General features: G+C 44.6%; 1 protein-coding gene across 1 annotated transcript in view; it reads left to right on the top strand.

Annotated features, from left to right (window-relative positions):
* Window positions 1–13,094, top strand: part of LOC124711355 (glucose dehydrogenase [FAD, quinone]-like) — a 108,171-nt gene that overhangs the window by 86,595 nt on the left and 8,482 nt on the right. The window contains exon 5 of the mRNA XM_047241391.1: window positions 1,854–2,069. Coding sequence (XP_047097347.1) covers window positions 1,854–2,069 — 216 coding nt within the window. The remainder of the gene's footprint in view (window positions 1–1,853; window positions 2,070–13,094) is intronic.

The following is a 13,094-nucleotide window of genomic DNA, read 5'->3' on the forward strand; positions in this document are numbered from 1 at the left end:
TATCCTTAGGTTAGTTAGGTTTAAGTAGTTCTAAGTTCTAGGGGACTGATGACCTCAGTAGTTAAGTCCCATAGTGCTCAGAGCCATTTGAACCATTTGAACCATTGACTCTCGCAGGGGTACCCTCGTAAACAAGGAAACGACGTCGAAACTCACCATGATATCTGACTCGTCCAACCTGAAGCTGTCAAGGCGTTTAACAAAATCCACGGAATTACGGATGTGATGAGGGTATTTACCCACATAAGGACTTAATATTCCCGTCAGGTATTTGGCCAACAAATATGTAGCTGCCCTGATGTTGCTGACAATGGGGCGTAATGGTACCCCCTGGGCTGCTATTCTTCCACACTCATTGAAAAGATTCCCAGCAGAGTTTAAGCCGACATATAGGCGAAGGGTCATATGTCAACTAATACGAGGTGCATTCAAGTTCTAAGGCCTCCGATTTTATTTTCTCCGGACTGGAAAGAGATAGAAAGATGCGCATTGTTTTAAAATGAGGCCGCGTTCATTGTCAATACGTCCCAGAGATGACAGCACCATACGGCAGATGGAATTTTACCGCCAGCGGCGAGAATGAGAACAGTTTTAAATGCTTAAAATGGCAACGTTTTCCTTACTTGAACAGCAAGCAATCATTCGTTTTCTGAATTTGTGTGGTGTGAAACCAATTGAAATTCATCGATAGTTGAAGGAGACATGTGGTGATGGAGTTATGGATGTGTCGAAAGTGCGTTCGTGGGTGCGACAGTTTAATGAAGGCAGAACATCGTGTGACAACAAACCGAAACAACCTCGGGCTCGCACAAGCCGGTTTGACGACATGATCGAGAAAGTGGAGAGAATTGTTTTGGGGGATCGCCGAATGACTGTTGAACAGATCGCCTCCAGAGTTGGCATTTCTGTGGGTTCTGTGCACACAATCCTGCATGACGACCTGAAAATGCGAAAAGTGTCATCCAGGTGGGTGCCATGAATGCTGACGGACGACCACAGGGCTGCCCGTGTGGCACGTTGCCGAGCAATGTTGATGCGCAACGACAGCACGAATGGGACTTTCTTTTCGTCGGTTGTGACAATGGATGAGACGTGGATGCCATTTTTCAATCCAGAAACAAAGCTCCAGTCAGCTCAATAGAAGCACACAGACTCACCGCCACCAAAAAAATTTTGGGTAACCGCCAGTGCTAAAAAAATGATGGTGTCCATGTTCTGGGACAGCGAGGGCGTAATCCTTACCCATTGCGTTCCAAAGGGCACTACGGTAACAGGTGCATTCTACGAAAATGTTTTGAAGAACAAATTCCTTCCTGCACTGCAACAAAAACGTCCGGGAAGGGCTGCGCGTGTGCTGTTTCACCAAGACAACGCACCCGCACATCGAGCTAACGTTACGCAACAGTTTCTTCGTGATAACAACTTTGAAGTGATCCCTCATGCTCCCTACTCACCTGACCTGGCTCCTAGTGACTTTTGGCTTTTTCCAACAATGAAAGACACTCTCTGTGGCCGCACATTCACCAGCCGTGCTGCTATTGCCTCAGCGATTTTCCAGTGGTCAAAACAGACTCCTAAAGAAGCCTTCGCCGCCGCCATGGAATCATGGCGTCAGCGTTGTGAAAAATGTGTACGTCTGCAGGGCGATTACGTCGAGAAGTAACGCCACTTTCATCGATTTCGGGTGAGTAGTTAATTAGAAAAAAAATCGGAGGCCTTAGAACTTGAATGCACCTCGTGGGTGTTTGGATACTTTTGATCAGATATTGCAATGGTTCGCGCCGCCAGCTAATCGCATTTGAGTTGAGGGCCTGAGACTGAACCACGTGTGGAGTGTACGGCCTGGTGTGCAGGTGACGCGCGTGCTGATCGACCCGCGCAAGAAGCGCGCCACGGGCATCCAGTACGTGCGCGACGGCGAGGGCCGGCGCCTGCGGTCGGCGGTGGCGCGGCGCGAGGTGGTGCTGTCCGCGGGCAGCATCGGCTCTCCGCAGCTGCTGATGCTGTCCGGCGTGGGGCCGGCCGCGCACCTCCGCGAGCACGGCATCCCCGTCCTGCAGGACCTACAGGTCAGTCGCCAGCGCAACGGTAATTCCGTAAAGCTGTTCTAACGTCCTTAGTGACTCCTAAAGCATCCCTAGCATATGGAATTTTTCCAGACGGTTGAAGAAATGCAGTTGTTAAACCTCTTTATAAGAAGGATGACAAGAAAGGCTTAAGCATTATTGTCGCCCACTTTCCTTACTATCCCCCTTTTCCAGAATACTGGAAAAATTAACTTGCTCAAGCGTAGTCTCATATAAACTCACGCTCATAAATTAAGGATAATTGCAGAATGTGGTGGCACACAACGTGGCACTACGCAAAACTGGCGCTAATAGCATAGGCACATAGGGAACACACACGACACAGATCTGTAAGTACACGGTATTGGTGATAAGTTGAGAAAAACGTCCCGAAACACATGTGCTACAAAACACCATGTATCCTGTGCATGTACCCCGACATCAGTATGGGATGTGATCACCATGCACACGTACACAGGCCGCACAACGGCTTGGGATACTCTGGATCAGGTGGTCGACCAGCTGCTGGGGTATAGTCTGCGATTCTTGCACCAGTGCCTTTTGGAAGCTCCTAAAGTGTCGTAGGGATTTGAAGATGTGCAGCGATACGTCGACCGAGAGCATCCCAGGCGTGCTCGATGAAGTTTAGGTCTGGTGAACAGGCAGGCCACTCCATTTGCCTGATATTTTCTGTTTCAAGGTACTCCTCCCCGATGGGAGCTAGGTGGGACCGTGCGTTATCATCCATCAGATGGAAGGTGGGACCCACTGCACCCCTGGAAAGGCGGACATACTGGTGCAAAATGACGTCCCGATACACCTGACCTGTTACAGTTCCTCTGTCAAGACATGCAGGGTTTTAAGTACACCATTCATAATCCCACCCCACACCATCAAACCACGACCTCCATACAGGTCCCTTTCAAGGACATTAAGCGGTTGGTATCTGGTTCCTGGTTCACGCCAGATGAAACCCCAGCGAGAATCACTGTTCAGACTATACCTGGACTCGTCTGTGAACATAACCAGGGATCACTGTTCCAATGACCATGTATTGTGTGTGGTGTCACCACCAGACACCACACTTGCTAGGTGGTAGCCTTTAAATCGGCCACAGTCCGTTAGTATACGTCGGACCCGCGTGTCACCACTATCAGTGATTGCAGACCGAGCGCCGCCACAAGGCAGGTCTAGAGTGTCTTCATAGCACTCGCCCCAGTTGTACAGCCGACTTTGCTAGCAATGGTTCACTGACAAATTACGCTCTCATTTGCCGAGACGATAGTTAGCATAGCCTTCAGCTACGTCATTTGCTACGACCTAGCAAGGCGCCATTACCAGTTACTATTGATGCTGTAAAACATGTACCGTCAAGAGCGATGTTCACCAATTATGGATTAAAGTTAAGTATTCCAAAAGCTACGACCTTTTTTGCTAAAGTATAGCTTCCTTGTCGAGTTCCAGACCTCACGCCAGCCTGCGTGAGCTTAAACGCGTGCCTTTCGGCTTCCTCCTAGTGAATTGGCTGTCTTGCCAGTCCACAACACTGTGTTCTTGACACCAGGCTTTACGGGCTCTCCTGTGACCAGGACTCAGTGGAAAGCACCTTGCAGGTCTCCAGGCGAATGAACCATGTTTGTCCAGTCGTCCGTAGACTGTTTGTCTGGAGACAACTGTTCCAGTGGTTGCAGTAAGGTCCCGAGCAAGGCTACTTGCAGTACTCCGTGGCCTTCTGCGGACACTGATGGTGAGATATCGGTCTTCTTGTGGTGTTGTACACTGTGGATGTCCCGTATTGTAGCGCCTGGACACGTTTCCTGTCTGCTGGAATCGTTGCCATAATCTTGAGATCACACTTTGCGGCACACGGAGGGCCCGTGCTACGACCTGCTGTGTTTGACCAACCTCCAGTCGCCCCTCATAACGTCATCAATATGTGTTCTTTGAGCCATTTTCAACACACAGTCACCATTAGCACGTCTGAAAACGTGTGTACACTTACTCGCTGCACCGTACTCAGACATGCACCAACACACCTCTGCCTATGTGGACTGATGCCAGGGCCACCGTACGACGACCGCAGGTCAAATGCACCGCATGGTCATAGCCCGAGGTGATTTAAACCCGCAAACCGCCCACCAGAGCGTTCTTTCACCGTGTATCAGCATTATCCTTAGTTTATGAGATTGAGTGTATAAATTACGAGAGGCTTCTCTAAGTAATGCGAGACATTTCTTCCTGAAATCAGGCTGGTTTTAGTCAAGTTCCAATATACCATATTATTCTCTTTTGGCTACAAAACCCTATTTTTCAACATAACCTCCGTTCAATGCGACGGCCTTCACGACTTTGCTGCGAGGGCCTGTATGATTGCATGGTACCACACTACCGGTCGACGTCGAAGCCAACGTCTTGCTGCATCAATAACGTCCCCTTGATCTACGTACAGTTTCCCAAGCCGGCCGCTGTGACCGAGTGGTTCTAGGCGCTTCAGTGCGGAACCGTTCGGCTGCTACGGTCGCAGGTACTAATCCCGCCTCGGGCATGGATGTGTGTGATGTCCTTAGGTTAGTTAGGTTTAACTAGTTCTAAGTCTAGGGGACTGATAACCTCCGTTGTTAAGTCCCATAGTGCTCAGAGCCATTTGAATCATTTTGAACAGTTTACCGAGGAGTCCATCTTCCATTGGGTCAAACAGGTGGAAGTTGGAAGGCGCGGCATCCGGGTTGTAGGGTTGGATGAGGAAAAACAGTGGAATGAAGTTTTGTGAGCTTCTCTCGGGTGCGCCGACCTGTGTCAGACCTTGCGGTGTCATGGAGAAGCAGAATTCGTTTGAATTTATGAGGCGACTAACACGCTGAAGTCATTTCTTCAGTTTTCTGAGGAGAGCACAATACGCTTCAGAATTGATCGTTGCACTGCTTCAGTCCCCATGACTTTTACCGGCTAAGATTCCGGCCTTCAGCTTTTTCTTCGGAGGAGCTGTCATTTGGCACCACTCCATAGACTGCCGTTTTGTTTCCGGTTCGAAGTGATGAAACCATGTTTTATCGCCTGTGCCGATGTTCGACAAAACAATGTCACGATCACCCAACACGCAAGCATTTCCGCAGAGACGGGCCTTCGTTGCACTTCATGGTCTTTTGTCACACGGCGAGGAACACATACCTCTGAGTACCCCAACTGGTAGGCGAGTGAGTCAGCACTACCAAACAGAGATGTCCAGTTGTGCAGCGAGATATTAGATCGCGATGTGCCGACCATTTCGAATGAGAGTGTCCACAGGTTCAATATTCCAGGTGTCACAGCTGTGCTCGTCCGGCCGGTGCGCGGGAAATCAGACAGGTTTGCGCGACCTCGTTTTGCGACGACGACAGGCGTCTCGCCCAATGACTCATCGTACGTTTGTTAACTGCCAGGACTCCGTAGACATCCTGCAAGCGCCTATGAATACCTGCCTTTTCTGATTTTCTGCCAAAAGAAAATGACAGCTCTCTGTTTCGAACGCACGTCCGTTACAGAGGCCATTTTGAAAGCTACGTAAAGCACCGACACCTATCGGAACTTCATGAAACTGTAGGAGATCAGGAAGGAATATTCCACGATCTCCCACAACAAATTCCACACTTCTTCAGCCGAATTTTGCTGAGAAAAGGAAATGTTTTGCATTACTTTTTGAACGCTTCTCGTAGAAACAACTTACTTAGCACATCGCAGTTTGGTTCTAGAAGGTTCACTCAACTGAGAATGCTATTTATATATTCCTTCGCCAAATATTAAAAACTTTAAATAATAAATTAACGGCAGTTAATACTTCTGGCGATCTTTGCGAGGAGTTTGGTTGCGTAGATCATGTTACTCTGTTAAAAAAAAAAAAAAAAAAAAAAAAAAAAAAAAAAAAAAAAAAAAACCTTTTGGTTTCTGGAGTTGATGGATTTACAACAGAACTGATTTGAATCATACTTAGGAAACAGAAGGCAAAAAGAATGAGATATTCACTCTGCAGCGGAGTGTGCGCTGATATGAAACTTCCTGGCGGATTAAAACTGTGTGCCGCAGCGAGATTCGAACTCGGGACTTTTGCCTTTCGCGGGCAAGTGCTCTCCCCATCTGAGCTACCGAAGCACGACTCACGGCCTCTCCTCACAGCTGTACTTCTGCCAGTATCTCGTCTCCTACCTTCCACACTACAGAAGCTCTCCTGCGAGGTACTGGCAGAAGTAAAGCTGTGAGGACGGGGCGTAAGTCGTGATTGGGTAGGTCAGTTGGTAGAGCACTTGCCGGCGAAAAGCAAAGGTTCCGAGTTCGATTCTCGCTGCGGCACACAGCTTCAATCTGCCAGGAAGTTTCGACGGCAAAAAGTTTTGCTGCATAATTCAAAGTTGCAAGGGGAGAACTTTTTAGTGACTGGTAAGAAGAGATCAGAGTCCCAAAAGGTTTAATTTTCGGTCCACTTCTACTCCAGATACTGGGTCTCTCCAAAAAGTCATCAGGTGCAGTTTACCTGGTGTTTCAGCTGATAGTTGGATTTTCGTTCTTGGAATGTGTAGCTGGTGTCAGTCCAAACAAATACTGCTCGTCACGTGTTTCATGCAACGTCCAGCGCAGCGGAAAGCGATGGCTTTTTTACGCTAAAAAAGAAATATTTTTTAAAGCGGAGTTTTACGTGTCCATTCGACAGACCGGTCTCAAATTAGTCTAGTGGGATTTTCGGTTTAGACATGTGTATTAACGGACAGTAAAACCTTTGTTCGCCATATCTTGGTTTCCCGTCTCTCTCCGCCCAGGCCCACGCTGACTACTACCTAAATACAGCAGCGCTGTTTAGTCGCTGCTGGGTTACTGGGTATCCTTCGTGTAGTACTGTTTCTGTTAATACATACCGCTAAACGAACATTGCACTAGAATAATTTGGGACAGATCTATCGAAACTAATTTTGATTGTAACTGGAAACAAACCGACGCTTTCCGTTCACGCAGGGCTTTCCAAAAAACATATGATAGGCAGCATTTGTTTTCTCCAGCATTTGTTTGGTTTTGGCCCGCTCTATCTACACATTTAAAAATCGAAATGGCAAATATCTGCCAGAAAAACCAGAGAAAATGTGCCTGAGGACTCTTATGAAAGACACTTTGTACGAGGTGCTATCCAAAATTTTCGGGACTGATACTGCCATCTGTTGAAAACCTTACCTTTGGGCTAATGGTCACCATCATCCTCGAAGTAGTTCCTGTCCGCACGAACACACCAGTCCCAGCGCTTCTGCCACTGGTCAAACGTTTTCTGGCAGTCCTGTTCTTTGAGGGTGTTTATCACCACCAGTGATGCTTCTTGAATCCTCTCTAGAGTGTCGAACCGACGGCCTTTCAACTTGAGTTTCAGTTTTGGGAATAGCGTGAAGTCGCAAGGTGCCAAATCTGGCTAGTACGGTGGGTGGGGTACAGTCGCCATGCTGTTTTTTTTTTTTTGCCAAAAAGGTCCCGGTGAGCAAGGACGTGTGACAAGGCGCGTTGTCGTGATGCAGCAGCCAGTTCCCTTGACGCCAAAGTTCGGGCCGTCGTCGCCGCACGTTTTCACAGAGCCGTCGCAAAACGTCACAGTAGTACACGGAATTCACTGTTTGGTTGGGTGGGACGAATTCTTTGTGCACAATTCCCTTGGTATCAAAGAAAACGATGATCATGCTCTTCACTTTTCTCTTCACCTGTCTCGCCTTTTTGGGTCTTGGAGAGCCTGGGCTCTTCCACTGGGACAACTGTTGCTTTGTCTCTGGGTCATAACCGTAAATCCAGCTCTCGTCGCCGGTGATAAACCGTGACAAAAAGGTTGGGTCATCAGATACGGTCTGACGAATTCGATACGCACGTGCTGTTCTGTTCACAGATCCATCATAAAATCGCCACACACCAAACACAAAGTATTACGGAAATCACTGTGGACATGCAACACGTGCTCCTAGCTGAATACCACTCCGCACACTGATTCATCAGATATGCAGCTCTCGCCACTTAGCGGTGCAAAGATCTACTACTCCTACTTTACAGATGGCAGCACAAGTCCCGAAAATTTTGGATTCTACGTCGTATATACAGCAAGTCCCAGAAAGAATGGTCAATATTCAGGGATATGACAGGAACGACCATTCGAAGCAAACAAGTACGGTAAACGTTGGCTCTGAAGTGAATACCTTACGAGTTATGATAACTTATTGATCTTCGCTACTGTGAAACGTCTATTCTATTGATCAAGTGTTCATGGCTCTTAAGGCAAGCACTTTAGAGATCATGTTTAAAAGACAATTTTTCCTTCTTATGTCCCATATTACTCCTCTCAAAATATGGAAAGCAAATAGCGTGCAGTGGAAAAGATTTTTTTCACAATACTGAAGATGAGGAAGTACCCATAGCTCTCAAGTTTTGTGTTTTAGAGCCCATGTATGCGGGACTTTTTTGCTTGCAATAATCGTTCCTGTCATATGTCTGACTACTTAAGATTTCTATTGGGACAACCTGCATATATGTGAATGTACTTTTACTTAACATTAATCAAGTACGTTGGTACTTTATCCATCCGTTACTAGCGTTACAATAAATTTCATTAAAAAGCAACAGAAGAGATTGTTGTTGGTGCTTCTCAAAGAATAATTAAACGGTACTCCGAAAATGAACTCTCCCTAAATTTTGAGAAAACACACTGTATTCAGTTTCATGCAACGAATATTCATAACAACAATTGATGTAGCACAGCAACAGTACTCAGTAAATAGGGTAGAATGATAGAAGTTCTCTGGTGTACATACTGGTGCTAACATGAGCTGGAAGAACCGTATTATTGCGCTGTTCAAACCATTTAAGTTCAGCTACTTCTGCTCTTCATATAATTGCTAGCCTTGGAATTCAAACGAATCAACTTCCTGACAAACTTTCCGTATTTGCTCTCTTATGGAATAATTTTCTGGGTTGATTCGTCACTTAAAAAGAAAATACTGATGCATAGGAATAATATGAGGTGTTCAGCAGTAGTCGTCTTGTACGTACCTCTTCAGTGAGTTTGGCATTTTAACCGCATCATCACAATCATACATCACAATCAAACATTCTCCAGTGAAATTCATCATAAATCGCAATTTGAGAAGAACAGTGATGTCCATGCCGTCTGACTTTTAGTACATATTATTAAGGCTGACAGTGGTTCAGGAAGAATTTCAGTATGCAGCAACAACAGTGTTTGACCATTTGTACAATAACATACAATGTCTGACAGATAGAAATGCAAGTTTTGTATCTAACCTAAAATCATTTCTCTTACACAACTGCTTATACTCTATAGACGAATTTGTATTTAAAACTGGAATTCTGTAAAAAGGAAGGAAAAATGTGGTTTTGTAAATGTAGAGTCGTGAATAGGACTAAAAAATTATATGTTCATTAATGTTAACTCTTACCATACATATACATATTCTGTTAACTGATTCATTCCACATCATTTGGATAAAATAACCGTTCAAATGATCTGTGGAACATATAACTAACTGGCAATAAAATAATGACACTAGCGTGAGAAAAGTGATATATTGAGAAACACCTATCAATGACTTTTATACTCTTCATCATACTCTCATCCCGTAGCTATACACAGCCGCAAATATGCAGTCCATCATTCAACGCAGTGTCACCCTGTTCATCATCTCTGCCGTTTTTTCCTTTCACCCGCTCCGCAAACTCCACAGTTTATGAGTCCTAAAGAGTTACAGGGTGTATCAAAAAGAATCATAACTATTATGTTATTTGAGAAATGTGCGTGGCCAGCGTACTGTTGGAAAGAGCAAACTCTCAAGTTTTATATGGGGCACCGCCACACTGGCATCTGGAAGTGCGGAAATGCTTAAATCAAGGGATTAGTGAACGATGTATCGGTCGCACTGAACCAAATGATTCAGCCTTACATTACTGGCCTCCGATGTCACTGGACCTGACTGTATATGATTATTTCCTGCGGTGGTTTAAAAAAGACTCTGTTTATGTGCCTTCGTTGCCAATAACAATGAATGAACTGAGACATGGCATAACAGCAGGTGGAAGCTGTAACTCAAGACATGTTCGCTGCAGTGTTGGAACAATCTGAATACTGCGGTGACATATACCGCTGACATCGAGGGGAGTATACTCAACACCGGCCGGCCGGGGTGGCCGAGCGGTTCTAGGCGCTACAGTCTGGAACCGCGCGACCGATACTGTCGCAGGTTCGAATCCTGCCTCGTGCATGGATGTGTGTGATGTCCTTAGGTTAGTTAGGTTTAAGTAGTTCTAAGTTCTAGGGGATTGATGACCTCAGAAGTTAAGTCCAATAGTGCTCAGAGCCATTTGAACCATATACTGAACACCCACAAAAAGGTATAAAAAATACTTTTTGAGTTTCTCGTTCATTGAAAAACAAAATTCATTATATATGTATATAGACATGCCAACTCGGATGATTCTTTTTGATACAACGTATACAACATTCATCACACTACCTAAGTTTCTTTGCTACTGCTCTGTATTGATTAGTTGTAGAAGCATTAACTGGTGTAGCTTCTGTAATTGGCATCACTGTCATTATTACCATAGTTTTTAGTAAGAGGACAAGCTGATGAGTCTGAAGCAGAAGTTCTACAGTAGGGTGGTTTAGAGTGCCTTTTGAAACAACCTCTTTACCCTGCTACGAAGTAATATATGTTGTTGTAAGACAAAAATGGAGAGGCAGCTACCTTTTGATGTCGAATGATTACTTAAGTCGATAATATTGTTAAAAGCGGGATATTAATTTTATTAATCGAAAAAGGGTGCAAAAGGTAGAGGGAGTTGTGATTGTAAATGTTTTACCTCCGGACAGTAACGACGACATCAAAAAGATGAGTATTCCAATGGTAGTTGTGGATTTCGTAATCTAAAAACTTACGTTCAAGGGGGCATTGCTTCTTACAACAAGCTGATGTTCATGCACAATCTCACCTTGCTCTATCAAGTTCTGCCATTCGTTGCTGAAGGAAAATTATACAGGATTGCTGGATAGAAGTTGGTTGGTACAGGCGAAGGACGCACCACTTGAAAAGAATCAGATCATACTACCAGTCCATTTTAGCATCAGTCGTAGCATACGGTGCGAATGTTTGAGTTCATAGATTACAGCTGGTGAAGCGAGCCTCATTAGTGAAAAGAGTTTAACGAGGAGTGCTATTAACTCTTACCATACATATACATATTCTGTTAACTGATTCATTCCACATCATTTGGATAAAATAACCGTTCAAATGATCTGTGGAACATATAACTAACTGGCAATAAAATAATGACACTAGCGTGAGAAAAGTGTCCAAGGAATAGAAAAGCAACTGGAATCACTCAACAGAGGAAAGTCCACTGGACCTGACGGGATACCAAATCGATTCTACACAGAGTACGCGAAAGAACTTGCCCCCCTTCTAACAGCCGTGTACCGCAAGTCTCTAGAGGAACGGAAGGTTCCAAATGTTTGGAAAAGAGCACATGTAGTCCCAGTCTTCAAGAAGGGTCGTCGAGCAGATGCGCAAAACTATAGACCTATATCTCTGACGTCGATCTGTTGTAGAATTTTAGAACATCTTTTTTGCTCGAGTATCATGTCGTTTTTGGAAACCCAGAATCTACTATGTAGGAATCAACATGGATTCCGGAAACAGCGATCGTGTGAGACCCAACTCGCTTTATTTGTTCATGAGACCCAGAAAATATTAGATACAGGCTCACAGGTAGATGCTATTTTTCTTGACTTCCGGAAGGCGTTCGATACAGTTCCGCACTGTCGCCTGATAAACAAAGTAAGAGCCTACGGAATATCAGACCAGCTGTGTGGCTGGATTGAAGAGTTTTTAGCAAACAGAACACAGCATGTTGTTATCAATGGAGAGACGTCTACAGACGTTAAAGTAACCTCTGGTGTGCCACAGGGGAGTGTTATGGGACCATTGCTTTTCACAATATATATAAATGACCTATCAGATAGTGTCGGAAGTCCCATGCGGCTTTTCGCGGATGATGGTGTAGTATACAGAGAAGTTGCAACATCAGAAAATTGTAGCGAAATGCAGGAAGATCTGCAGCGGATAGGCACTTGGTGCAGGGAGTGGCAACTGACCCTTAACATAGACAAATGTAATGTATTGCGAATACATAGAAAGAAGGATCCTTTATTGTATGATTATATGATAGCGAAACAAACACTGGTAGCAGTTACTTCTGTAAAATATCTGGGAGTATGCGTGCGGAACGATTTGAAGTGGAATGATCATATAAAATTAATTGTTGGTAAGGCGGGTACCAGGTTGAGATTCATTGGGAGAGTCCTTAGAAAATGTAGTCCATCAACAAAGGAGGTGGCTTACAAAGTACTGCACTGAAAAGGTGTTTGAATGTTGTGCAGGTGTGGTTAAATTTAGTGGAGCTAAACTTCTTACTGTTGTTATTTATAGATCCCCAGACTCCGATTTCACAACATTTTTGCTAAAGCTAGAGGAGGTTCTTGGTTCGCTTTATAGGAAATACAAAAAGTTAGTTATATGTGGTGACTTCAATATTAATTGTATAAGTGATTGTGCAAGGAAAAGGATGCTGGTAGACCTCCTTAATTCATATAATCTTATGCAAACCGTATTCTTTCCAACGAGAGTGCAAGGGAACAGTAGAACAACCATAGACAATATTTTTGTTCATTCGTCATTATTAGAAGGGCATTCTGTTAGCAAAAAGGTGAATGGCCTTTCAGATCATGATGCACAAATTTTAAGTCTAAAAGATTTTTGTGCTGCAACACATGTTAAATATAGTTACCAACTTTTTAGGAAAGCTGATCCAGTTGCTGTACAGACTTTTGTAAACCTTATCAAGGAACAAGAGTGGCAAGATGTTTATAGTGCTGATACAGTAGACGATAAATATAATGCTTTCCTCAAGACTTTTCTCGTGCTCTTTGAAAGTTGCTTTCCGTTAGAACGTTCAAAACAGGGTACT

This window comes from Schistocerca piceifrons, chromosome 8 (genome assembly GCF_021461385.2).
Source record: "Schistocerca piceifrons isolate TAMUIC-IGC-003096 chromosome 8, iqSchPice1.1, whole genome shotgun sequence".
In the NCBI taxonomy this organism is placed as follows: domain Eukaryota; kingdom Metazoa; phylum Arthropoda; class Insecta; order Orthoptera; family Acrididae; genus Schistocerca; species Schistocerca piceifrons.